Consider the following 27,755-nt stretch of genomic DNA (forward strand, 5'->3'; position numbering starts at 1 on the left):
TGCCTTGCAGGGTGCAGAGGAACAGGAATCTTACTCTGAAGAGGGGGTCGCTCCTCTGGACTCCTAGGAGGGGGTGGGCTATGACTGTTATCTCAAGGGGCTGAAGGGACTTGGGTCAAAGGTGCTTCCTTCTCTTTTCCCAGCCCCACCTCACAGCAGAGCCATTGGAGCAGGGACAAGGCAGCATCAGTGCCTCCAAGGAGCAGAGCCTCAGCCGAGGTGGCTGTGGTCCTGCGGGCACCCTGCATGGCCTTCCCTGCAGAGCGGTGCTTGCCCCCACACCACAGGCCTGTGAGGGGCAGAGGACAGGAGGAGGCCCTGTGGTCCCAGGATTTGTGGAACTCACTGTAAACCCAGGTCATTGTGGGGGGCCCAGGGGCAAAAGCCTGTCCATGAAAATGGGTTTCTTGATCACTGTGGCTGATGATTTTAAGTCATAGCTCAGGGTTTATTCTACTATTTCAGAGGGGGGTCTTTCTGAAGCACACCCTATATTCCTCTCTTTTTAAATTTAGAGTACACCGAAAAGGACTGAACTTTCTCAAGAATCTTTTTGGTCTTGTATAAGATCCCGTAGTTTTGATTTCTTTTAAAAAGTACTTCTCCTTTGCTGTCAGCCCTCACTTACCAGTTCTGACTTTTCCTTGTCTTCTTAAAAGCATCTCTGTCCCTCTCCTGCCTGTTGGAATCGTGATTTAAAGAAGAAGCATCAGGTGCCAAGTGAGAGCCAGCCAGAGGCGGTGCCTCGGTGCTGGCGTTCGGTGATGGCCATTTGGCTGCCCTGAGATTCAGTTCTCCCTGGATTCCCTATTTGTGGGTCTGTAGAGATTATTAAAGTACTCTGAGCTCCTGATCAGTAGTGGGCCATTACACTTGACTAAGTGAAAACAACAAAAAAGGTGTTGCTGGCCTCAGCTTTCTCACCTGTAAAATGGGAATATTAATTATCATAGTAGCTGCCCAGCCTAGTGCCCAGAATGTTCTGAGGCTGAACTGCAGTAAGATGCCAGCAGGAGTGTCCGGTGCAGGTGGAGGGATGGTGGCAGGACCCTGTTGTGTGACTGACAACGCAGAGGGAATGACACATGATGAGATGCAGGCCCCCTGCCCTCCCCCTGGCATGGAGACGACAGAAAGAATGAACTGCTCTGGACAAGACTGTGGGGACAAGACTTTTCGGGACACCCGCCACGGCCATCTCATGTCTCCACTTCAATTCTCTCCGCGGCTGAAATGGAAAAAAATATGGGAAGAAAAAAAGCTCTTCCATCTCTCCTCCCTGCCTGCCCTAGTAGGGGGTTCTGTGGTGTCAGCCGCATTTGGGTATGGGGTGAGGGGAAAGAGGTCTCAGGCAGTTTAGTTTCATAGGCACAAAGGGAGCAAGAGGCCTGTGCACGTCGTGGAGGGCTCTGAGGAAATGCAGAGGCCCCGTCTGGGATGGTTCGACATACTCGAATGTTTACCCGGCTTCAAGGAAGCCAAGAGTCTGGGATTGATTCACATTCATTTCAGGCTCAAGGTTAAAGACTCACAACCTCTTTTAATTTCACTCTCTCTTGCTGAACTCTGTGTCCAGGGTTCTCTAGCCCTCTAGGGAAACAAACACATGGAATATTCAGAAAGCAGAGAGGTCTAGGGTCCCCCCACCCCTGAAGCAAGCCATTTTTCTCAGCGACCCAAGGCTGCACTGAACTATGTACCAACATGCTGCTGAGAGGTCCAGCTTTCCTTTCCTTTACTCCTCCCCCTGAAAGAGGCACACTCCTTGCCCTCGCAGTCCTCAGAGCCTGGAGTCTGAAGCATGGGAGTAGGACAGGCCCTGTCTAGCAGGGGTAGAGTCCAGAAAGTGGCTGGTCCTGGGGGTAGGCATCCAACGCTCATAGCCTGGTTGGAGGAGTCCTTGAAGGAGCAGGACTCTCACAGATGAACATGGAGCCTGCTGCAAACTTGCTAAGTACAAAGCTGGCTTGAGATGGGATAGGAATTTGAGGGGAATAAGGCAGAAGGGCTGTGCAGGTTGGCCTTGGATCAAAGAGCTGAATGTTGATTTTGTCCTTAATCACCAGGGGGAAGGTGCCCTTCTCCCCATCTCTGTCAGCTGGTGAGATTCAAAAGCAGAGAAACAACTTCCCTGGTCTCTGGACCCCAGAGGATTGGTGCTCTTTTGCTGTGGGTGTGGGCACTGGTTCCAGAATGGAAATTCACCTCTGTGGGTTCCAGGTCTGTGGGCCAGTCTAGGAAGTGGTATGGAATGGTGGGAAAAATGAGGAACTTTGCAATCTGACCTCTTGCCCCTCACTTGCTGTGTGATCTTGGGCAAGTCAGTCCACTTCTCTGAGCCTCAGTGTCTGTTTCAGTTAAATGGCTGTATTGGCAGATTCTCCCCTCCTCCTATTTCAGTTGTGAGGCATACATGAAGTGAAGGATATAGGCACCTGCTTGGGAAGATGAATGAGTGAGGCTCAAGTAGAAGGCATTAGGGGTGCGTTATTAAGTTTCTGGGGGGAAAACAAACTTGTTTTTGAATAAGTCAGAAAAGGAAAGTAAGAGAGTAGACCAGAGTCCCTCCCGAACATTCCAGATGCCAGTCTGATGGGACTGATCTCTCATCACATGCATTTGCTTGCCTGGGGCCCCCCATGTCACAGTGGTGCTGGGGGAGGGAGATGTGACGTGGTGGTGGGGTTCCTCACCACGATGTCATGAGTCAGAAGTCCGCCCAAGCACGTACCGCCCAGCCCCTGGCCTTTGTGGCCAGCTCTTGATAAACCAGGGGACAGTGGTTTGACTCCTTTCAGAGCACAAAGACCCCAGGTGTTTTGACTCAGCATGCACATGGCCACCCTCCTCTGCTAGAGGACCCCCAGGAAGAAGACCCTGCTCAGATGCGGGAGGCAGCCCATCTCACCCAATCTTACTTCCTGGCTACATTTTTCACACCTCCCTGTGAGAAGAAAGCCTTTTGGCTTCTGAAGGGACCCTGCTTGGTATCTAGAAGGCCCTCAGAGTGACTGGACACCAGAGGATGTGACATTGTTTCAAAACTATTTCAGCAAAAGAGGAGTGAAGGGATATTTATCCAGAGTTCGCACTGTGACTGTGTTGACCACAATGTGTGTGTTGAAATGACAGAGGCTGCGATCCCTTTGGAACCAGTACCCTTGGGCAGGGGGACAGTCAGGCTCTTTTGAGACCATAAGCCAAAGAAAGGGTCCAAGGAGGGACCCGGAATTATAGGCTGAATCTACTATAGAGGGCAGGAATATAAGATTCTTAGGGAGATGTGATTCTTGGAGGAGAGGCAAGGTGGTGGCTGGGGGGAGGGAGCTGAGCCTGACCAGCCCCTTTGGGTCCTCTGAGAGAATGAAGGGCCAAGGCCTACAGGTTCCTTTTCTACAGCTGTTCCAAAGTTGAGGTCACCATGGGATAAAGGGGATCAATCTGGCCGGAAAGGAGATTGGCTTAGAGATAGGAAGGAAGTGAAGTATGGGCAGAAATGGGCATTTCTCTGAAGAAGTGCTAAGAGCTGACTGTCCCAGGACCAGTCTTATTGAATGGTTTTATAAATTGACAGAAGAACAGATGAGAATTCAATTGCCAAGGTTTGATGACAGAGCTCTTTCTCCTAGACTGTGGAAGCTAAGAGGAGGGAGATGAACTAAGGAAAGACTTACAAAGGATGTGAGGCCAGGATGGCTCTTTTGTGGCCATTGTGAAGTGCCACGCTTCAAGAAGGAGGCTGAACCAAGATGGGACAAAGAACTAAGCGTGCGCTCAGAAGCTAGATTTTCGGTGGTCAGACCCAGCCAGAGGGGTGCAGGGTGCAGGTGTTACCGGCAGGGTGAAGGAACCAGGAGGAATGGATTCTTTCCCAAGTGTTTCTCCAGGACAGAACACTTTTGGTCACTGCACGAGACAGGTGGCATCACTAAGCAAGGCCAGAGCTAAGCTGATGCAGAAGTAGGTCAGCTGAGTGAGGGCCTCCCACCAAGGTGAGGTCTCTCTGATGTGAAGGGGAGAGAATGGGACCAAAGTGTTTCCTGCCCTGAGAAAGCCTGGCAGTGATTTCCTACTGATACCTCATGGAAATGTGACTCTGAACACCATCTGCTCAGATGCACCTGCACTTCACCTTGGCTAGTCTGGCCTCCCCATCACTGTGGCTTTGTGCTAATGAATGCACAAGGAGGGGCTTTCCCACCTTTCCTGCATCCTTCCCCTCATCCTGCATGCCTGGCAGGACTGCATCCACTGAAAGGTCATGGGACGTGAGCACATGCCACCAACAGGCTCTTTGTGGCCTGTGTCTCCCGCCAGGGGGCCCAGATGGCGTGGTTCCCACCTAGCACACGGGCCCTCTCCTCTCAGCGGCCGGCGATGTGTGTTACAGTGTTTTGTGTTTGGATGGGATAGAAGCACCTGATAAAGCATCAAGAGATGAGGTCTGTAATTTGTTCCTCCTCGAAGAGGCCCAAGGGCTGGCTAAGTGAGTGCACCGTGGTGATCTGAGAGGACGAGAATGGGCTCCCTTACCATTTGGAAGGGCTGAGTGGAGACAAGGAAAGGGAGGCAGGTGGTAAATAGAGACTTCTTATTCCCTCAGGGACCTGAAGCCACAGGGGTTCAGAAAGATCTAGACAAGGCCAGAGATGGGAGACCCAGGTCAGATGTGGTAGCCCAAGGAGATGAGCTCGGCAGCAGGGAGAAGATGGAGGAGTCAGGGCCCCAGGCTATCTCTCAGATAAGGAAGGCAGGAAGCCCAGGGTTAGACCAGATCCCATAGGGCCTTCTGGTACCCAGCCAAGATGTGAAGCTTAGCCCACTGCGTTCCACCTGAGGTCAAGCTGAATGGGTTAGGGGCCCTGTTCCTTCTAGGAAGAGGTCAGGCCTTCAGTGTGAAGGGAAAAGTGTATGTAATGCAACTGATGATGTTAGGTGTGCATGGAGAGAGGGCAGAGGGTTCTGAACCACTGGGCACAGGGCCTCCAGGCCGTGATCTCCTTGGGGACCCCAGACTGGCTGTGACCTCTGACCTACAGTGACCCCTCTCTTGGCTGGACCCCACTGTGACTGATTGTGACCCCTGAGGGGCCTTGACCAATGGTAACCCTTTGCTGACTTTGACTGCAGACTGTGACCTTCTGGCCAACTTTGACCCTTGTCCTTGTAGGCCAGGCTTTTTTGTGATTGAGTATGACCTAGACTGATCGGGACACCCTGTGCCCCATGGCTGACTGCTGTCCCTTGACTACTGTGACCTTGTAGTGCACTGGGACGTTTAATTACTGAAACCTCCCTGACCGATAGTGATCCTTTGACTGATCCTGACTTTTTGACCACTTGTGCCCTTCACGACCTCCTGACTGACTGGTTGTAACCCCTGACTCTGACCCCAGCCAACCCTGGCCCACCAAGAGACTGCCACCCCATGGCTGGCTATGGTTGCCTGACCAACTGTGGCCTCTCAGCCCCCAGGCCTAACTATAACCGGCTGCCCCCCATGTCCTCGGCGCCCCAGCCCCTGCCCGCCGGCCCGCCCGGCGCTAGTGTCAGTGGCGCCCAAGGCGGTAAGGATTCACACTCACGCCCAGCTGCAGCAGGAGGAAGGCTGGTCGGAGAGGAAAGAGCATTGGACAACGACACGTGACTAGGGCTAGAGAGATTGGCTACGTCCTGGCTCTGGCTGGTGACGGAGGACTGTCTCCGCAGGGCCCCCTGAAAGGAGGCCCCGCTCTTGAAAGTATTGACTACTTCAATCTGCAACGGAGGAGAGAACGAGACAAGTTGCGAGAAGAACGAACAAAACAGCTACACGACTGACAGGCGCAGTGCCACGAGAACAGCCGCAGCCACGGCAACAATGACGTCACTGAAATCAAAACAAAAAGTACCAGACATACTCCAAGGCTCTGAAAGACGACTGCTCAGTTCTGGGCCCATCTGTAGGCCCCAGGGTCCCCGGGAGGATATGGGGCTTGGCCTTTGTTCTGCTCTAGTGGTGCAGGGGCCAGTGGGCTGGGCTGGGGGCTGGGGGTGATTAAACATGGAGTTTGGAAATAAGAGGGGTGCTTAGCCCCACTTGGGGCCAGGTGTGGAGCCTGAATGGTATGGTGGGGACTCTGGGTGGACAGACCTTGGCCATGCCACTTACGAGCTAGGTGCTTGAGTTTAGTTTCTTGTCCTTCAGAAGGGGCAATGCCACCTACCTGGTAGGATTATCTGTGAGTGGCACAGCACCTGGCCCACAGTGGTGTAAGAGCCAGGCTGGATAGGCACTTGTGTCCACTCAAGATACTATAGTCCCGGGGTCCTGCAATCCGCAGACCTCTGAAAGGCTCTAGGCTGGGTCAGTGACAGCACCAGGGGGGCCATGTGTGCTGAGAGCTGCCCCAGAAGGCTGGGTGCCGGGTTCTTGCCAGGGAGGAGAGCCCAGGCTGCATCAGGCTCTGGGTCTGAAACCCACCTCTGTCTCCCACCCCAGTTTTCTGAAAGGGCTATGTCCTGAACCTCAGTCACCTCTGAAACTGGAGGAAGCATACCTACCTCTCAGGCAGCTGAGGAGGCCAATGAGGTGATGCCTGGGACAGCGCACTGTGGGTGGGAGGCAGCCCAGGTGGCCTACTGTTTGTTATGTTTGTTAAATGAAGTGCTAGACCACCAGGCAGGATGGAGGTGGGGGCTCTGCAACTTCCCAGAGTGTGATGGGTGTTGGGAGGCCATGAACTTGACAGATGCAGCTCTCCCAGGTGGTCTGGGTAAGAGACCGACCCTCTCTTAGTTTCAGAGAGACCCTCCTATTCCCCATTTCATGAGGCTGAGAAAGCATGATGTGAACTACAACCCGGATCTCGGCGGAGGGGCTGGCTCCTGTGAGAGCCCGCAGTGTGTGGTGGGAGCGCTGCCCGGTTGTGCATGTGGCACGTGGCAGCCATGCAGTCTGTGCTGGGGAGGAAACCTGATGTGTGTCTGCAGGTGTCTTCAGTATGCATGTGTGTGTCTGTATACGCATGGGGAAAACCAAGCTTTGCTCCCCAGAGCTGCCTTGAAACCTGAAGTCCACTGTGGAGGAAGAGGACGTGTGCAAATGTGTATAAGCCCCTGGACCTCACAGGCTGATCCCTGACCCCAGGAGAATCTGGGGCCAACCGTGGCCCGAAGCCGCCATCCTGGCCTCACAGGGCCCAGCCTCTAGCCTTGTGCTGCCCCTCCTGGTAGCGGCCCTGTAGCTCTGATTCCAGTCCCCCCTGACTAGAGTCCCTCACTCACTTCAGCTCTCAGGGTCAAACCCTCCCCTGCTCTCAGGGGCAGTCCCCTGGGCCCCTGTCTGACCCCTTGCTGGCCAAGAGGGTGAGGTGATACATTTCTGAGGAGGCCACTGCTTCTTTAGCAGGCACTCGGGAGTGCGTGTGAGGAAGGCAGGTGTCTAAGAAGTCCATGAGGTGGTGAGGGCAGGTCTGGACCCCGGCCTCTGTGGCCCTGGGAGGTGGTATGGAGCACACACATCTCCTTCACCTGCCCGCTGGGCCAGGTGTGGGCCCAGCCCTGGGAGCCTCCTGTACCTGGGTTTGGATCCGATTCAGGCCTCGGAACCATAGGATCTGGCCCCGCCGCAGCTCTCGCTCGGCGTGGTCTATCTCCTCCACGTCCTCGTTGAGTTCCTCCTCTGGAATCTCCTCCTTCTGCGTGAGCCTGCCTGCCTCCTTAAGGAACTTGAGCCTGCTGGTCGGGATGGTGGCGATGACCTGCAGCGGACCCAGCAATGTCAGGGCAGTGGGGGCGGTCCCTCAGGCAGCCTCCTTCCCTCCCTACCTCCCCCTCCTCTGACCCAATTACCTGGTTACATGTCCAACTCGCTCCTTAACTCCTCCCAATCCAATCTTTAAATCTCTTATTAATTTGCTTTTTCATTCACTCCCTCATCCAGAGTCAGGGGGACACAGTGGAAAATCTTTGCTTTCAGGAGTTGGGCAGATGTGACTTTGAATACTCCAGACCGCACTGGTCACGTGACCTTGGGCAAGTCATTTAACCTCTCTGAGCTCCGGTTCTCCCATCTGTAAGCTGAGGTCAGTTCTCAGGGCTGGAGGGTAAGTGAGATGGCGTGTCTGAGTTGCCGTGCGTGAGCCTGCCTGGCCCTCGAGCTTCTGGGCTCACCCCTCCTTAGGTCACTGGGTCCTGGGTCCCCATCCTGAGCAACAGGGGCTCAGGTCCGGGTACCCTGGGGAGAGCCAATTTAGGGACTCTGGGAATCAGTGCCTTCCCCCAAAAGGGGAAGCAATATGGGAAGGGGGAGCACCTTCATTCTTACTTTTTCTCCAAAGGGTTTGTCTATAGGGCTGAGACTTGAGGCAGGCGCCATGGGGAAGCTGAGGTGCCAGAGGTCGGAGGCCCCTTACATCCCCTGCAGGGACAGTCAGGGGCTGGCCTGGACACCCAGCCCCAGGGGTTACCTGGGGTCTACGGTGGGCACTGCCTGCTGGCATCGTCCTTAGGTGTTAGGAGTCTGCTTGCCCAGACAGCTAGAGCTCTCTAAGAGTGTGGGCTCCGGTTTCCCAGCAATGGGGTTACTAAGTCAAATCCAGTTTATTAACTCTCCAAAGAAGCCCCCAAATTTAAAGACGTTTCTTTGGAATAAAACAGAACTTTCTTCTTTATCATCTCGTTAATCTCTGTCATTGGAGTGTTTCACTCAAGCTTGGGAACAGCCTGGAAGTAAGAACATGGTCTCAGGCCCACTGGGCCCCCGCCTGGGTGACAAGGCACCTTGGGGCGAGTCCTTTGGCCCAGGCCCAGGAGTTCAGGGCATACCCTGGACAAGGGCCTCTGAGCTGCATATTGTGAGCATGGTGATGGGGGGGGGGTGCGCACGCCTTGGTGACTTGGGTAACAGTAGGAAAGGGGACTGGTGGGGGATTGTTCTGGGGTCATAGGTGGGAGGGCTCCTGCAGAGCCTCTAGCCCAGGGGTCCCCAAAGCCAGGAGGATCTCAGATGGCCACAGACACAGCACTGAGTAGCTCTGCCACGTGGCAGAGTCTGCCCTTGCATTCCCTCAGAGCCCTCTGAAGGAGCCTCTGCCTAGTGTCTGATCCCCACTTACTGACCTCCCCTCCACACCATCAGTACCACCACTTACCTAATCTCCCTTTCAGCAGCTAGCCGCCCTTAGGCCTCTCGTGGGCTATGGCATCCAGTTAGTTTAGTAACATTGTGCTCATTACATTATTTTTTGCTAGCTTCTATGTCTGACAAATGATACTGATTTTCTACTCACGTTAGTAATATAAAGTTGTCTTTTAAAATAAATTTCAGATGAAAAAGCCTGATATGATTGAAAGAAAATATTAAATAACAGGACTAGTGGTACCTAGAAATATGGCAAAAATCACAGTGATGGGACCCAATGACAAGCATTTGGGACCTGGGCCAATTCCCATTGCTCAGATGCGCAGAGACAGGGAGGGCCTTCTCCAGGGCCGTATGCAAGCCCCTGGCAGAACTGGTACCCATCCCTGGGGCTCCCAGTTTCCCTGGCCAATGCTCTTACCCTTCTCCTGCTGAGAGGAACTTCCTGGATCCCACCCAGAACTTACCTGACCCCAGACGAGCTCTCCTAACCCGATGAATATGCACCACATCCACTGGTCCAGCTGCAGTGGAGCACAGCTGAATGGCTTCCCCCCAAACTGCACGATCACTATCTGGAGGTGAAAGGGAGCAGAGACAGAGATGGGGAGACAGGTCCTCAGGGGCCAGCTCAGAGGCCTGGGCTCTCAGGGCACTGGGGCGGGGTTCCAGTTGCCCCCTGACCACCCCAGCCCAGGTTAGGGTGGCAGCCTGGCTACCTGGATGGCAAAGGTGCCCAGCACGATGGTGCAGAAGATGGGGTTCCGGAAGATTCCATCAAACACATTGCGCTCGCCATGGATCTTGCGGGCGTTGATCTCGTTGAAGAGCTGCATCATGACGAAGGTGTTGAAGATGATGGTGTAGTGTTCTGATGGTGGTGAGTGTAGGGGCGCGTTCCTCCCACTGTCGATCTGGAACATCTTCTCACCTGCCAAGCCCAGAGTGGGAGCTGAGCGGGGGCCAGGCTGGGGGAGATGCTGGGTCTGGCGCGGGGGTCTCTTCTGAGCAGCAGGGTTGGCAGCCCAGACAGGGGGCATGCTCTGGACACTTGGGGACAGGAGGCCCGTGCCACTGGGTGCCTGTGAGTGCAAGTGAAGGGGTGACAAAATCTGTATCCTCTGGGGGAGAAAGACCTTGGGTAAACTGTCTTCCCCTTTTTTATGGAAATATGATAAAGGTGGAATGCTGGCTGTCTTATTAGACATCATTGCTTATAAAAAGTGACACTGATTGACAAACTCCTCTGGACTGGGAGGACTTGGGGTGAACGAGGAATAGCTGGAGAGAGGCCATGGCTTTGGGCTCCCCGCGAAGTGCTGCGTTTTGTAACAGAGCACGCCCCTTGCTGAGACCTCTGGAAGCTCATGGAGCTATTATAAATATCAATTCCTATATGGAGGTTGGGGCTTCCAGGCCAGGCTGGCTCCAGACTCACCCATGTTGCTGCATCCTCTTCCACCTGGCTGTCACATGGAGGAGGGCAGAGGAGCCCCTCCCGGAGGGGGTTGTGGCTACCTGCTGACTGCATGCCTATGGAAGGCAGTGCCAGGAGGCCTTGTGGGGTTTTCTGGGTGTAAGGTGTCTGGCTGAACCCAAGACCCCTGAGGGTAGGTGTTCAAGTGGGAAAGCCAGCAAGTAAGCCAGGGGGCTGCCCTCCTCTCCTCTCCCTCACCTCCAGCTTTCTCTGTGACTCTCCTTTCTCTGGCTTCCTCCAAGGCTGTTCATGCTGATGTTTACAACAGTCCTGTCAACACATCCCCTTTGAAATGTAGGAAGAGGACTGTGGTTTGAGGAACCAGATACACACCCCACCCTCAACTGTACTCTGGACTTCAAGGCAACTGCTCGTTGGTGTTGAAAGTCCAGCTCGAGGAGGCTCACGTGGAGGGAGCCTCCCCAGACTGGGGACTCCCAGCTGGCCCAACTTGCTGGGTGACCATGGGCAAGCCCCTTCCCTTCTCTGGGCCTCTATTTTTTCATCTATTACCCATGGGTAGGCTTTGCCTGGATCATCTCTGAAGCACCCGTGGAAACCAGGCCAGTCTTAGCCCCAGCCAGACCTGGTTCTGCCCAGGCTCCTCCCCTCAGACCGACGGCACGCTCTTGGGCAAGTCACCTCACCTCTCTGTGCTTGGTGCTAACATTGTAATGTGGGGTGATGGCAACGGTGCCTGCCTCACAGAGTGGCTGGCAACCTAAATGAAAGTTGTGGAAATAACTGGTGGGTGGGCAGGTATGTGGCATTTCCCCGAGGAAGCCTCGCTGAGGATACCTTCCACAGGGCAAGGATAATGTGTGGGAATGGGTCAGAGAAGGAGCCAGTCCCTACCCCCAAGAGCCACAGGCCCCTATGGGGCTGGCCTGAGGGGCATTCATTGGCATTCAGGCATTGCCTTGCATGGTGCATACTCAACGTTCAGAGCTGTCACCAGTGGAGTAAGCCTGGGTTTTGCAGTTGGCCAGACACAGCACAGAGCCTGGCTCTGCCCAAGTCTTGCTGTGTGACCTGGAGCAACTAACTCCACTTCCCTGAGCATCCATCGCCCATTCACAAACACAAGGGCAGAGGTGAATCCAGGACGCTGGGTCTTGGCGTGGTGTCTGCTTTGGGTGGGGTGGGGACTCACCAACAAACAGCAGTGTGAAGATGAGGGTGAGCTGGTAGACGGCGTGGCCCAGGATGTTCTTCATCATGGTCCGCGAGATGAGGGGCTTGTTGCGGCCATATGGCTTCCTCAGAAGCAGGGTCTCGGTGGGCGGCTCGGTGGCCAGCGCCAGTGAGGCGAACGTGTCCATGATGAGGTTCACCCAGAGCATCTGCACGGCCTTCAGAGGGGAGTCCTGGGGACAGCGACGGTGGAGAGGGCTGTCACAGCAAGGCCGGCCCCACCTGCTGCTATCAAGTAAGTGCCTGGCATAGGCCTCATCACTGGGGTCTAAGCAGCTTCCTGCTGGAGCCCTGAGGCTGCTCTGCCCAGCGGGTCTGGCCGGCCTGAGTCCCTGAGCAGGCACAGAGCAGGTTCCTGAGGCTTTCCCTGGAGAACAGCCCAGACCTGCCCACTTTGGCTGTCTTACCCCACAAGGACAAAATGGATTCCCCCAGGCCTGATGGCCACCAGCTCTCTGCCCTCTGGTAAATTCAGCCACATCCTTGCCTGCCATCTTCCTTCCTCCCCTCCACAAGTGTCACCTCTAGGCTAAGGCCAAGACTTCTCCCCCATCTCCAGCATGAACCCCTCTCCTCCACCTCCCTCTGCGCCCTCCCTGGTACCTCTTTCCCCTCAGCTGTCAATGCTCAAGTCTCTCCTACCCACCAGCAGTGCCCTGACCATGTCCTCTTTCACTACCACTCACGTTTTCTTTGCCCTTTATCACACTTTAAGTTAAGCAATTGTGTGTGTATGTGCATGATTCTAAAAATAACATAATTTCATGGTAGAAAATTTGGGCAATTAAGTAATAGCAGGAGCTGAAGCCCATCAGTGATTGCACCACCTCTAGGTTCCCACTGCCCGCAGTCTGGCGTGGGTCCTTCTGTACCTCTCTGCCTGAGACTGGGTTGCACATCCACACTGTTCTGTGCAATGATGTCACGCAGCCTACACTGTCCAAAGCTGCTCAATCCATTTCCCCCTCCTTCCTCGCACCCCTGTGTGCCATGTCCCCCGCAGCCAGACTCTGGCCTCTCCATGCCCCCTAAATGCCTTTCCCCAAGGTCGCCAGTGCCTTACTTGTCACAATGAAGGAATGAATTTCCCAGCTCCATCTCGCTGGCCTCCCTGTGGTGTTTGGCCACCACCTCCTCCTTGCACCCCTGACCCCACTCTCCTTGTCCTCTCTGATCATTCCTTTCCTCTTCCATCTCCCTCAGGGTGCCTCTCCTCTTCCCTGCCTCATAAATCTGTGCTCCCCATGGCCCCTTCCCGGGCCCCGCTCTCTTTCTAAACCTGCCTTCCCCACCCCCCTGCTGCAGGGGCCCACCTCTCCCTGACATTACCCTCTTTCCAGCCCAGACCTCTCCCTGTGGCTTTAGCCTCATCCACTGCTGAAACGCCTCCTCCAGGAAGCTCACAGACCCTGAGCTGCTCCTCGTCCCTTTGTCCTCTCTGTGGACCTGCTGAGGCCCCCTCCGTCTGCACTCAGATACTCACATACCTCCTAGGTGCTTATCACAGCCCCTTCTCCTGCCCACTCTACCACGTCTGCCTTGGCATAGTCATATCATGCTCCCCACACCCCGCAGTTTCTTCCTGCCCGTCAGCCCTCACTGATTACTACATGCACCTTGGGGTTAGTGCCTGTGATATCCCCATCAAGGTCTCCATGGCCCTGCCCCCAACTCAATCTAAAACCTTATGCAAACTGACAGTCCTCTCAGAACCTCAGTTTCCCCATCTGGCATCAGTTGGTCTCTGAGAAACGTCTAAGTTGCCGTGGGGGGAGTGTTCCCCAAGCCACCACTAGAGGGAGCTTCTCATCCACAGACCAGGAGAGAAGGCCCTTGAGAGCGGAAGGGGACGCCTTCAGCCACCCCAGGCTCTGACTCTCAGGGCTTGGGTATTGGGTGCTGCCATGTGTATCCCCCAAAGGCTCAGAACAAAACAGAAGAGAGCAGTGTTCCAAGGGCCACCTGACTCTTCAGGGCAGTGCTGGCCTCCGGTCCCCTTGTCTGCCCACAGGGCTGCTGGGAGGAGCCCGGCCTCGGAATACCCCTTTTTCCTCCCAGACCTGCCTAGTCAGCCTCTGGGGAAGGCAGGCAGCTGTGGGAGCAATGGCAGGTACTTGGCCTGTCCATACTCTGAACCTCAGTTTCTGCCTCGGTAAAATGGGGATCATCACTGTTTCCTGCTGCATGGGGCTGGGTGAGGAAGCAGCGAAGCTGCAGATGTTGGGGCCTGTGGTTGGCTTCGCCTGGGTTCAGGACCTACTGCGGCTCAAGAGCCAGACTGAGATTCCCAACGGACAACTGCCTGTCCCAGTGACACAGAGGCCCAGACTCCTTCCTGCTGCCCCCAACTGGCCTCAGGAACCCAGGCAAACAGGCCTAACCCGACATACTCTATGTCAGAACTAAGGGCTCCTGGGCCCTTCCAGCTCCTTGCCCCTATCTGGCTGCCTGATCTCCCTTGGGCACTGCCCCTGTCTCCCTCTGGTCCTTTATGAGGCCAGGAGCTCTACCTTCCCATGAGGACTGCCTCCCCTGCCTTCTGGAGCAAGGACCTGAACTGTGCCTGCAGCAGGCAGATGTGAAGTAAGGCCTGACATCTCCCACTTTCCGGGTGACCTTGGGAAAACCCTGCCATGTTTCCTCCTCCCCACGGGGCTGGTGCCTGCCCCGAGGTCTGTAAAGCAGTTCCTGGCCCTCAGCAGGTACTCCACTGACAGGCACAACAACCTGGGTCCCCGTGTGGGTGGCTGCCTTTCCCCAGGCTCCGGCATGCTTCACCCGGCCCGCTCCTCAGAGGACCCACCTGTGTAATGCAGGCGCCTGTGAAGGCCACAATCACAGCCACCACGTTGACTGTCAGCTGGAACTGCAGGAACTTGGATATGCTGTCATAGACGTTGCGGCCCCACATCACTGCTTTGACGATGCTGCTGAAATTGTCGTCTGTCAGGATGATGTCCGAGGCCTCCTTGGCCACGTCTGTGCCTGCAATGCCCTGTGGGGATGGGGACAGGAGCCTGGGTGGGTTAACGGAGGAGGCAAGCAGCTCTAGTGACACTGTCCTCACCCTCTACACATCCTCAGTTCTCACAACCCCCCATCCCTCACAACATAAACACACCCAACTGCCAGCAGCGCCAGATCACATGGGAACATGCACAAGTATACACAGATGTGTTGCGCGCACACACACACACCCCTACTCCTAACAGACCTAGCCCCCTCGCCTCTTCTTTCAGGAAGCCTCTCCCTGGCCCCTTCCCCACCCCCAACCCAGATCCATTAGTGCAGGGAGCCTCCCTCTGCCCTTCCAGGGAGACCCCAGGGACCAGGCTGAGCTTCAGGAGCCCCAGGCACAGAAGATGGATGCTGGACCGGCTGAGGTGAACTGGGGGTCCTGCACTGCCAGCCTGAGGCTGTATCATCTATGTTCCCCTAACCTCCTGCCCATGAGCTCCTGCCAGACGCTGCCCTGGGCCCCCTGCAAGCCGCTCCTACCATGGCAAAGCCCACGTCTGCCTTCTTGAGTGCAGGACCATCATTGGTGCCATCTCCTGTCACAGCCACCACCTGCCGCTGCTCGGTGTGTGTGCTGTCGATGATGCCTGTGGGATGGGGCGGGAATGTGCTCAGGGCTGTGGATGCTCCATGGGGCAGGATCCCCAGGACACCAGGCTGGGCACAGCTTCCTCTCTGACCTCTGCCCTGCCAACCCCACCCCTCGTGGTTCTTCCCAGCTCCAGACTCACTCATATCTCCCAGAACCAGAGGGGATGTTGGACACCTTAGCCCAGTGCTGGCTTGCAGCAATCCGTGATCTGGGACTGCTTGCCTGTCCAGAACCCTCTTTTCTCTGCAGCCTATGGCCACACCAGCCATGGACTGTGCTCCAGGGGCTCTAGGGTTTTTCCAGGGGCCTATCATGAGCTCCACCTGTTTGGGAGGTCCAGTCACACCTGAGATCTGGCTGTGCCATTTGATAATGACCCCTGACCCACTGTACTGGCCTTGATCTCTCTCTAGACTTTTATCTTCAATAAAATCCTCAACAAATTACAGAATGAACAGATGACATGTGGTCCCTGTCACTGAGCTGGGACCAGTAGAAAAGGATGGGTGAAAATATCACTGGGCATATGTGGAGTTTATGGGTGGGAAAGAGATTTGGGAAAGAGATTTGCGTGTCAATCTTGACATGTCCCCCTCTCATGCCACACATCAAATGTATCACCAAGGCCTGAGGGTCCTGGCTCAGAAATCCCATGGAGTCCTTCTACTTCTCTCTGTCCCCATGCCTTCTACCACCAGCATCTCCATGCCCCCTTGCTAACCCCGGGCTCCCCTTCCAATCTGCACAGCAGCTCCAGGGTCCTTCTAACATCTGAGTCTAAACCTGTCCCCTCAGCACCAGCTGAGGGTCATTCTTTAACTGCCCACTTGGTCTCAGAAGGACATCTGCATTCTTGGCTTCGCTCATGAAGTCCTCCACAGTCAGGACTTGCCCATTCTCTGATCACCTCTTCCCTCATCCCCGGCCACCCCTAATCTGTGACTTAACTACAGGAATGGCTCTTGGTCCTACAGATCCAGTTCCATTTGGGCCTGGAAGTCTTTGCCTCTGGGCTTTCATAGTGCAGTTCTCTGCCCTGCCCGAAATGCAGGCCCTCTCTCCTGACCCCATCCCACCTTCCGTAGCCTGTGGTCTGACACCAGCAGAGGGTCTCAGATCACCCTTCTTTTCTCCCAGTGCAGCCTTTAGGTCTGAGTAGGGAAACCAGCTACATAGTATCTGCTGGATGGGCCCTGGACCATGGATTCCAACAGGGAAAGGTCACGGTTACCAAGAGCAGGGCCCAGCACATGGTCCTCAATGAGCATTTATCAAGACAATGAGTGAGTGAATGAACGGGTGACTGAATAAGAAATGGGGATGAACTGGGGGTCTCCTGCTTGGGTGTCTGCAGTTCTGGGGTTCTGTGTTTCTGTTCCCAGGCCAGATCCTCCTTTGTTAATTTCCCTTGGGCAACATCCCTGGGAAAGGAACCCGAGATGTCCTAGAGATGACCTGAGCCAGAAGCCTTCCCTGTATGGCCACCTTACAGATGGAAAAATTGAGCCCTGGAGTGGAAGGGAATTGCCCAAGATCACAGAGAAAATCAGTGGCAGAGCCAGGACTTGAACCCAGGGCTGTGTTACTCTGAAAGTGCCCAGCATCTGGCCACTTGGGCGGGCTCAGCAAGGGGCGTACCCTCTCCCTGGAGGGAGACAGGGAAGGAGAAGGATGCTGGTTGGCCTCATCTCTCAGGCTGCTCTTCCCAGGATAGCCCATCCTTGAGGGCCTGGTTACAAATGTTGCTTAGAGGCCTCAGAGACCAATCAGATTAAAGGTCTCAAAGTTCCAAGCTCTGGGGCCAGACAGAACGTAAGTAAATTAAGTAAGTGGGCTGAGAGTCAGACAATAAGGAGTGTTGATGGAGTCAAATGTGAGAGGGCAAGGTCTATGTAAAGCCATTGAAATTCAACCCAGAAAAGTCGTTATACCACCCAAGTAAAACATGTCTGTGGATCCCATTCAGGCAATGAGTTTTGGCCCCTAGATAGGCTGCCCCATTGCTTTCTATAGGAGCTGAAGCCCAGAGAGAAGAGTAACATCCTCCTGACCTCACTGTGGCCCTTAGGAGCCCTCCAGGGCTGCAAAGGGGATGAGGGTGTTCTAGGTGTGGGGAGCCCCAGGCAAAAACCCTTTTGTCCTGGGAAGAAGCAGTAGGTGCCTGGGAGGAAGGTGTGGAGAGGCCTGGCACCTGGGCCACAAAACTGCCTGTGCCCGTCCAAGTCTTACCTTTGACCAAGGTATGCTTGTCCGTGGGGGAGGAGCGAGCCAGCACCCGCAGCTTTGGCCAGATCTTGTCGATTCGCTCTTGCTCAATCTGGAGAGGGATATGGAAGGGGGCAGGTTGGTGGGGTCAGGGAGAGAAGCTGAGGCCCAGAGAAAGGAGGAGACTCGCCTAGAATCACTGGGCTCTTGGCACATTGGCTGGCTTCTGGACAGGCACGCAGTCCCCATACCTCCCAGTCCCCATCCAAGCTCACACCTCTTAAGACCTGGGCCACATACCTCTCCCTTCTCATTGCGGATCCTCTGATTGAACTCTTTGCCCTCAAGGCACAAGAAGTCCTCCCCAGGATGGATGATGCCACACTTGATGGCGATAGCCCGAGCTGTGTTGATATTGTCGCCGGTGACCATGCGGACTGTGATGCCTGCCCGCTGGCACTTTCGGATGGCTTCTGGGACCTGGGTGGGAGGGCAGGGGCCATGGGGATGGGCACCACCTTGGGCAGGCCCTCCCTGCCTTTATGGATTCCAGACTGAGCCCTGCTCACAGGCAGCTCCACTGTAAGGAGCCTAGATGACCAGGAGATACTGATGGCACATGGATCATCTCCACCCCTGCTCTTCCCATGGCAGGCATTGCTAATCGATGGTGGCACCCTCTGATTAAACTCTGAAGTGGTCTCAGAATTCTTCTTTGCAGAGTTCCAGGCAGCCACCACCTATCAACTGTGATAGTCCATCCTAGGATGAGACCAATGCAATCCAGACCCAGGCAAGGACTTTGAGAAAGATCCCAGTAAATGATCCCTCAGATCTTGCCCCAGGTCAGAGTATAGAACACTCTACTACTGCACAGGATCTTGTCCCTGCTTTATCCACATGCACATTTCTTGCAAAGTCAATGATAAATGTGTTTGTGTATTACATTTTTTTTGGAGGGGGCATTGCATTTTATTTATAGAATGATACTGGCTTAGAATAAATGCAAATGACTGTCTCATGTAAAATATGACATTTCCCTGTGAGAGTAAGAACTGCTTCCTGCCCTCTCTGTAATGATAGAGTGACATCTGGGCCAATCAGGCCAGAGCAGAGCTAGCCAATCAGAAGCCAGCAAGGCCTCACTCCTATCCAACCACCCAGTTCCCAGCCTTATGCAGAGCTGTGGATTTGGCCAGCAATTAGGATGCAAAAGCCAGACTGGAGCTGCCAGAACACAGATCAACTTTACAGACAACACAGATCAACTGCACAAAATTCTTCCCTATCAATAGTGACAAATAATAAAATAGTAAGGCAACATTTACTGCAAAGCATTTTTTTTTTTCAGCAGGAGAGGATATGTCAAGGGCAGAAAATCCTGTGTACTGAAAGACCAAAGCACTTCAGAATCTCAGGCCCGGCGGGGCTGAGTACCATACCCCACTCCTCCTGCACATCCCAGTGCCCAGGAGCTCACTCTCACCCTGGAGCATCTCAGGGAGCTGACTCTGCCAAGTTGCCTTTGAGAGAGTGTGGAGACTGTTTTGGGCTGAAATGTGTCCTCCCAAAGACACACTGAAATCCTCACCCCCAGGACCTTGGAATGTGACCTTACTTGGAGGTCGGGCCTTTACAGAGGTAATCAAGTCATTGGGGTGGGCCCTCATCCAAAGTGACTGGTGTCCTCATAAAGAGGGGAGATTTGGACATGACATGCACACTGCAAGACGGCAGAGATCAGCGCGATGCTGCTGCATGGCAAGGGATGCTGAAGATTGCCAGCAAAGCACCAGCTGATAGGGGAGCGGCTTGGGATAGGTCCTCCCCTCACAGCCTCAGAAGGACCAACCCCGCCGACACCTTGATTTTGGACTTCCGCCCCCCAGAACCATGAGGCAATACAGCTCTGTTGTTGGAGCCACCCAGACTGTGTTTTGTCACAGCAGCCCTGGTAAATACAAAGAGTTAGAAGATTATCCACTGTGGGGAGGGGGTGGAAGGGGACTGAATGGTAATGGAAAAACATTCCATAAAGATTAAATTAAGAAAATAATATTGGTTCAAACCATGCCTATTGATAACTCCTGCCTGCTAATCCCCTTTCTGGCCTCAGGATTTTAAGAATAAGGATAAACCTTGAAAATATGTGGCCTCTGTGCACACCCGTCTATACCACCATCTTGAGAGAGGTCACTGTCCAGCTCCTCCTCAGCCTCCCTGCCTCTGGCCTTGCCCCTCTCCCCTCTTTCCAGTGACCAGCAACCTGAAGTTCAGTCCATGACGTCACCCTCCTTCAGGGGCTCCACCTGCTACTTGTGGAGAAAATCCAGACTCCTGAGAATGACCACCTGGTGGTGGGGCGAGGGACAAATGGTGTGGAGAGGCAGGGTCCGGGTCCAGGTGAGGAGGCCTCTCTGGCTACGTGTTCCCTGAGAGACCTGCTCTGTGGGGGCAGGTAGTGATCTCCCTGTCACTGAGGGACTAGCACAGGTGAGCTGACCACATTCTCTTGTAGGTGAATTTCCAGGGCCAAGGAAGAGACTTCTGGGACCCGCTCAGGAATGGGGATCACATGAGCAAGGTCCCTGCCTCGTGCCACAGCAGCTGCGCACATAAGCAAATGTGACCTCTTTTTACGGAGCCGGAGGGAGTGGGGATGTGGAATGTCTAAGATCCTGTTTACATAATCTATCATGTCCTCACAATGCCTGTAGCCTGTGCTGCAACCTGCTGCTGTCTTCTGTCCCAGAGGATAGGAAGGAACCACTGTTCTTTCGGGAACACATATTTTTTCTGGTTCCTGCCCTAAAAGAAATAATTTAGGTTGTTGTTTCAAAGAAATTTGAAAACTACACCCTCTGCTCATTGCCTAGATCTCCTCCGAGGTGTTTCCAACAGATGGTTGGTGAGCCTCTGCTTGCATACCTCTGATGACAGGGTGCTCACTGTCTCCAAGGTTGACTGCTCTACGGTGGAACAAGTCTATCGTGTCCTTCCACATATTTCACTCAAGTGTTCTTTTTCCAGATAAGACAGTGATTACTCTGGGTCAGACCTGTACTTTTGTATGGGGACAGTGTCTGTCTTTGGTAAAGATCTGTATAAAGAGCTCTGGAAACACAAAGGAGGATGATGTTACTTTATAAGGAAGTGGATGGGTAGGAGAAATCTCTGTGCTTCCTGGAGGAGAAGACATTTGAGCTTCTTCTGTTCAGCTAACACTAACTGAGGCTCTGGTGCCTGGCACATTGCCTTGGCTGGGGCTACACAGATGACCACTTTATTGTGGTCCTGGCTGCAGAAGACTGTCCCATGAAGTGCAAAGGCAGAGAAGGTGGAGGGGACTCCAGATGAACAGCTGTGGATGATCTGGAGGGGCTGAGGCTGAGGGAGGGACCATGAAGCTGAAGAGGGGACTGAGGGCTGAAGGTGCAGGAAGCAGGGACTTGCTCCTTCAGGCCTAAGAGCCATGGCAAATTCTAAACTGGGACGAAGGTGATTGGTGCCATGTTTTAGAAAGACTTCTGCTTTCAAGACTGTCTCAGGGAACTAAACTCTGCCTGCCTGGAACCACATCCCCAGGGTCTCCTGGGGAGAAAAAGGAGGCTGATTATTATGGCCTCCACACTTTTGTCTGTGTGGTGGAAGTTTCCCTGCTTCGGGATAGAGGACTGAGGGCTTTGCTACTGGGTGCAAACCCAGCCTTGGTGTCCTCATCTGTAAAATGGGGATGATAGTCTACACCCTTCAGCGAGACTGGAGGATTCTGTGGCAAGGGCCTAACAGTGCCAAGCACCCACATACTCCTAGTCTTCTTCTTCTTCTTCTTTTTTGCTGGGGGAGGGCAGAGATGCAGAGGGAGTGTGTGGATGCAGATGCAATGGGAGTGGGGTGAAGTGGGCATCTGGGCATAAGGAGTCAGTGTTGGGGTGGGGTGGACACCCCACCATGACTCAGGTACCTTATATCCTGTGACCTGCCTCAAATGTGGGGGAATTTGAGACAGACCAGGAAACACCTGAGGAACCTCCCTGGCCACCTTGAGATGCTCCACTTCCTTTCTGGGCAGAGGCCCTCCTAACTGGACACCTTTGCTGTGTTTCAATCCTGTTCTGCTTCATGCTCTTGTATGCTAAGCATCTACATTCCCTCCTTCACCAGAGGTTTCCTTAGGCTGTGGGCTCTGGAGTGGGGGGCATTGCCAATTCTCGGAACTCTCCAGGGGGCCTGGCACAGAGAAGGTGCTCTGTAAACGTGGGGCACTGTGAACTACCTCTGCAGTTAAGTCCCTTGAAGTCTGACCTGGGACATGTGATTTTATACATAGCTAGGCGAATGGATTTAGATGGGGACATGCAAACCCTTCACAATTTAGCTCCAAGATCCATTTCTGGCCTTTTTTTCCCTTATCAATTCGACTGGGGTATTCATTAGTTCCCAACATTTAGCATCCCTTCCCACTTGCTTGCTTTTGCCTGTGCTGTCCCCTCTGCCTGGAATGTCCCTTCTTTCATAGGAAATGCCCTCTATTCATGAAGCCATCCTTGCTTGCTCCAAGCCAATGGGACACTTCCATCACCTGCTCTCAGTACTTCCTCCTATTGCTCACTCATTTATTTATTTGGCAAACAGCTATTGAACGTTTAATGGTTCTGGGCACTGGGGATCCAGAGATGATTAAAACTCATGCCCCAGAGGCATCAGTCTGGTTGAAATATGCTTTCCACATAGATAAAATAGCTGTAAAATTTTAAAAAAGATTGCTTCTTTTGCTAAAATTACCTTATTTCTCACTGAGAAAAAACAGCTAGGGAATGGGTGCTTCCTGTTTTCATTAAATAAAGGTTTTGAAACATCTGTTGTTTCTGGTGACAGCCGTTGTCTGTGACTCCAAGGGCTCCCACAGCCTGGCTAACCCAGCAAACCCCGCAAACCTCAGACTGCTCTCTCCTGATGGGTTTATCCACACTGGCTTCAATCAGCCTCGGAAAATGTACCCGTGGTAGCGTTTTAGGGTGGGGTGTTTGGCAAGCCTGTTTTCATTTGTCTGTCCTTTGTCTTCTTGAGGAAGGAAGGCAATCCAAGATTTGCCCCCTTGACAGATGGGGAAACTAAGGAGCCAGAGTTTGTTTTCCTATGGCAGCTGCAAAACAAATCTGAATGTGCCTTCAGGAGCCGAGAGGTTGTCCAGGCTGAGGCTCTCACTCTGGCCGGCCTCAAGGCTGCCCAGGAGAACCTGACATGAACACACTCACTGTAGGCATAGTTGTTCCCCAAGGGCTATCCAAGAAACCGGACGAGGGTGGCTGCCTCTGAGGTGGGAGCCAGGGAACTAGTGATGGCATTGGGGCTGTTCACCCCGACTGTGCCACTGGACCTTTTGAATTTGGCTCCGTGTGCATAAATTACTTAGCCTAAAAGAAATAAAAAATAAAAACTACACCTGCCTGTCTCTCAGGCCTTGCATCCACCCCTGCCCTCTGGGAGGTGCTGAATCAGCAGGTCAGAGCTTTTATATCTTCAAGTAGTGTCACCAGTAACCCTCCTGTGTCCCTTACTTGTGAATGCCCAACTTTCTCATTGTTCAGATGGGGACACTAAGGCCCAGGGAAAAGATCCACTGAGGTCTTCTGTGAAGGACTAGGACCCATGTCCCTTGTGACTGCTGTGTTGCTTCAGTAAGCCACTGCTCCCTAACACAACTTGCAACTTCTAAGTGTACATCCTTGGTGTGTAGATGAGGGAGAGAAGGTCACCAGCAGGGGTGCGTTAACTGAAGGAAGTGGAAAAAGGCGTGAAGGGCCTTCCAGTTAGCTGGCTCAGAAGGTCAGAAGTTGGAAGGGACTGGAGGAGCACCTGGGCCAAGCTCCCATTTTACAGATGGGGAGAGTGAGGCACAGAGAGGGACAGTCTCTGGATGACCAGGCTGCCAACAGAAAATGCCAGGGACCCGGCTCAGCCCCTCTCAGGCCTCTTCTCCCCTTTCCTCACCCTCCTGACTTAGAGCTACTTGCCTTTTCTTTTTCTGCAGCACCCAGGACAGAGTCCTGGGGCAGGAAAGCAGAAAACCTGTTCTAATCTGGATTCCTTCAGCCACTTACAATGAGACTGCGGGAATGTCACTCTCCCAGTTTGGGCCTCAGTGTTTTCGTCTGCAAATTGGGGGTGTGGAAAGGTGTTAAGACTAGATCAGCAGTGCAAACCTTGAGTTGCCCTCCCCTCCTCCCCCATTAGCGGATTGTAAAATCAGTTTAGTGGGTGGTGGCCAGCATTTCTAAAAGAAAGACAGACAAGAGAATTGGAGATACTTAAGTGCATCACATGACTTTGTGAGATTCTCATTTTGGTTAAGCATGTGTGTTTAACAAGTCAGATATAAAATACATTTCTTATTATTGCAGTCATGGCCAAAAGAGTGTGTGTCTAATGCTGCTTTCCACCCACCTCAGCAGTGTTTTTGAGTCAGGGTGAGGAGCCAGCGGCTCCGGGCGTGTGGGGCCGGAGGGGGATTCTGGGGATGGGAAGATCAGGGCAGCCGCAGGTGGGCCTCACGCTGCACAGGGACACGTCTCCATGGCTTGCAAGGAGATAACATCATGGTGAAGCCTGAACCCACTAGCAGCTGGGAATGAGCAGGCGCTCCACAGGGGGGCTGAAAAATGGCCTGTCTGTCCAGGGAGAGATGCAGTCGGCAGGGAAACACATATGGGCTCTGGTGCCAAGGGCCAGGGCATTCATTGCCTTTGCTGTTTTAGGCTCTGTGTGTGTGTGTGTGTGTGTGTGTGTGTGTGTGTGTGTGTGTGAGAGAGAGAGAGAGAGAGAGAGAGAGAGAGAGAGAGAGAGAGAGAGATGAGCACCAGGCACAGTGTTAGAAGACTGGGGTTTAAGTCCCGTCCCTTTTCATTCATTCCTTTCACAAACACTTACCGACCACCTTCTGTACTCCAGGCTCCGTATCAGGGGCTGTATGTGTCACTGGACCCAGAATAATGACTGTACTGGGAGGGGCAGAGAGGAAGGGGACCCACACTTATGGACCAGCTATCCTGTGCCAGCCACCCTGCTTGTTCCTTGTATGTACCCGGTCTGAAGTTTTACAGTATCCCTGTGTGTGTGTGTGTGTATAGAATGCTATTATTATTACATTTACAGATGAGGGAACAGGCTCAGAGAGATTATGTAACTGGTCCAAGGTCATGCAGCCAGTAATACTAAGACTCAGCATCCCAGGTCTGTCTGATGCCTGAGCTCACACTCTTGACCTCTATCCCCGCTGCCTGAACGTGAAAGTCCGTATCTGTGACCTTCTTGTTTCTTTTGGTCTTTGGAACCAACATCAGGGTTGGCAACTTGGTGAGCATCTTGTCTACCCCCTTTCACTTGAAAGAAGGGAAAACAGAGGCTTCAAGAGGAGTAAGGAACGGCCAGAGGCCCCCAGAAAATGGAGTCAGGGCAAGTGGGGTAAACTGAAGGTGCCCTTGGTGGAGGAAGATGCCCCCTGGGGTATTGTCACCAAATCCTACTGCCATGGCCAATCCAGGCCCAACCAACAAGGCCTGGCCAGGGAATTGGGTCTGGACCTAGCAGCTGTGTTAGTCCTTGGAGGAAGGGGAGGCCGATCCCTCCCGTACCTTGCCTCATGTCCTGAGCTCTGCTGCCCACAGCAGTGTTTTGGAGACTTGAAGTAGCTCTTTCCTCTCCCCACAACCTCTCACTGGCCTAGGCAGCCTGACTAACAACCCACGTCCCATCCTTTCCAACCCTGCAAATCCCCAGTGCTGAATTCTTGGCTCAGATTCTTGGTTCAGCTAAAGGAGACTGAAGACCTACTGTAAGCTGGGCACCACACTGGATGCACTTAGTACATCACCTCCCTCGATCCTTATGGGGAGGGGTGTGCTGCTGTGATTCCCCTTCCCTTCTGCTTGAGAATCTGACCTTCTGTTAACTTTCTGGCTCTGTTCCCTTGGAAACCTGATAAAGGCAGACTGTCAGCTGTGCCCCTAGGCAAGCTGGCAAGTGTGAACTGACTGGTAATCTGGGTCTTGATGGGTAGAACCCTAAATGCTGAAGGGGATACCACACTTGGGGTTTTCCTGAGTCTGGTGACCTTTGTTATGGCCATCTCCTTTGTAGGGACCTAGGAATCCTATGAATTTGCTATAGGAGATCCTGGCTCCTGTACGGCAAGGGGCTTCTAGGGCAGGGCAGCCCTCACACCTGTCCCTTTGGGGGCCAGTGGGAAAGTCTCAGGTGGTTGGGTGAACGGTTCCAGGACTGCTTGTAGGCTGTGGTTTCTGCAGTATTACCTGAGCAGATTGATGCCAACTTTGGCCTGTGCTAATGTGGTGAGTCTGAATGTTTAAGAGCCAGTAAAGAGAAGACCCCGTGGGCATCACAGGGTAACTGAGCCTCAGAGAGGTGAGGTGACTTTATGTCAGGTCACCTAGCCAACTAGACTCCCAGCCTTGACCCTCTTCCCTGATCTGCTGGTGGTGGTGTCGGGGATGGGGCGGGGGTTGCCTACCTCAGGCCGCACAGGGTCCTCAATGCCCACCACGCAGATACAGGTGAGGTCGTTCAGAATGTCATTCTCATTATCCCAGTCAGGCTCAGGGCTGCCAGGAAAGTCACGGAAGGCTACACAGATGGTGCGGAGCCCATCACAGGCCATGGGTTCAATCACCTTCTTCACCATATCATCCCGGTCACGGGGCCGGAAGACCCTGGGCTCACCTGCTGAGTTGAGGATTTTGCAGCATCTGAAGGAGGACAGGATAGAAATGGGTAAGGTCCATCCTGGGACCTAAGGATCTTCTTCCCTCTGGCTGTCTCAAGCTCACCTTCCCCTCCCCGGGGATGCCCAGCTGGCTGTGATGGGTCATCCAGTGCCCCACCAGTCCATCTGCCATAATGCTTCAGGGCTGGTTCAGGCCCCATGGGCCCCAGGCAGGGATGAAATCAGGACCAGTCAAATAGAAATCAGTCAGCCTTCTTGTAATATCTGCCCTAGTCCATTTAGCAAGAGGAGGTTTACTTTGATCTCTTTTATATTCACAAAATTTCACCTGAAAAAATAGTTCCACAACTAAAATGGCTTTCAAAGGACATAAAACTTAGGCTAGTGGTTATTGACTCTGCTTGCATACCATAATGGCACGGGGAAACAATGAATAAGTACATACCCATGTGCGAGCCCTACTACAGAGGTTTCCCGTTCAGTTTGTCTGGGATGAGTCCAGGAAACAATGGTTTCTTAAAAGCTCACTGGGGTGATTTTAGCGTGTAGCCAGGATTCAGAACCACTGGATTAGACTAATCCTTTCAAAGTACAAGTTGGGAAACTGAGGGCTAGAGTGGGGGAGTGACTTGCTCAGTTCCCCAGGCTTATTTCTAGCACCTGGAGTCAGAGGAGACTGGTTAACAGTGAAACCATCAACCAAGTCTATATCAAGGGAAGTGAACTAAGAGAGATCTAACCATGATAATGCGTAGAACTTCCTACTAAAAGAGAAGGAGGAAGAGGACTCTCTATAGACATTTTAAAGAGGAAATAGTGGCCCCGGAGGTGGTCTTGCTGTGGGACAGTGAGCAGGGCTCTCTCTGAGCCTCTGGGTGCCAGATGGCTCCTGTGTCACCCCATAGTCCCTGTCTCCCTGCTCCCCTGCCCGCTCACCATGCCACTTACTTCTTGAGCACGATCTCAGACGCGCCCTTGCTGTACATGCGGAAACTCTCGTCGGGCAGCTTGATGACTGTGCTCATGGACTTGCGCACGGAGTTGAACGTGTACACTTTGTATAGCTTCTCCTCTGGCATCTGGTTGCGCACGGGCTCGTAGTCCTGCTTCAGGTCCAGCACAAAGCCCAGCAGGCCGCACTCAGTCTTGTTGCCCACCTGCCGAGGCAGGGCACCCTCCTTCTCTGGAGGCTGTGAAGACAGGTTGGGGAGGCTCATAGGGGGTGATAGTCTCTGTGGTCTGGGAGGTGGGGGCCAGGCTCTGGCCACCCTCTCTCCTTTCAGTGAGCCCTTTGCCCTCCCCCTGCACCCTCAGCCCTCTGTATCCCAGACACAATCCTGGGCTCCGATGCAAGGAGTTATGCAAGGTCAGCCTTTTAAAAAAGTAAGAGCTATTTCAAACA

The 27,755-nt window shown here is 53.6% G+C and overlaps 1 protein-coding gene across 13 annotated transcripts in view; it reads right to left on the reverse strand.

Annotated features, from left to right (window-relative positions):
- The window catches only part of ATP2B2 (ATPase plasma membrane Ca2+ transporting 2), a 459,739-nt gene that overhangs the window by 6,339 nt on the left and 425,645 nt on the right, over positions 1-27,755 (reverse strand). For 10 of the 13 annotated variants that reach the window (XM_053929679.2, XM_045192226.3, XM_045192219.3 and 7 more), the window contains 10 exons: positions 27,302-27,543; positions 26,141-26,375; positions 17,911-18,090; positions 17,635-17,722; positions 15,294-15,400; positions 14,599-14,790; positions 11,755-11,968; positions 9,844-10,055; positions 9,592-9,699; positions 7,560-7,742 (listed from right to left, as the gene is read on the reverse strand). In XM_053929679.2, the coding sequence (XP_053785654.1) occupies positions 7,560-7,742; positions 9,592-9,699; positions 9,844-10,055; positions 11,755-11,968; positions 14,599-14,790; positions 15,294-15,400; positions 17,635-17,722; positions 17,911-18,090; positions 26,141-26,375; positions 27,302-27,543 (1,761 nt within the window). Of the gene's footprint in view, positions 1-1,535; positions 1,591-4,652; positions 5,758-7,559; positions 7,743-9,591; positions 9,700-9,843; positions 10,056-11,754; positions 11,969-14,598; positions 14,791-15,293; positions 15,401-17,634; positions 17,723-17,910; positions 18,091-26,140; positions 26,376-27,301; positions 27,544-27,755 lie in introns of those variants that run through there. The other 3 variants (XM_024556440.4, XM_053929680.2, XM_053929678.2) reach the window with 3 other exon arrangements.

This window comes from Desmodus rotundus, chromosome 8, assembly GCF_022682495.2.
Source record: "Desmodus rotundus isolate HL8 chromosome 8, HLdesRot8A.1, whole genome shotgun sequence".
Classification (NCBI taxonomy): Eukaryota; Metazoa; Chordata; class Mammalia; order Chiroptera; family Phyllostomidae; genus Desmodus; species Desmodus rotundus.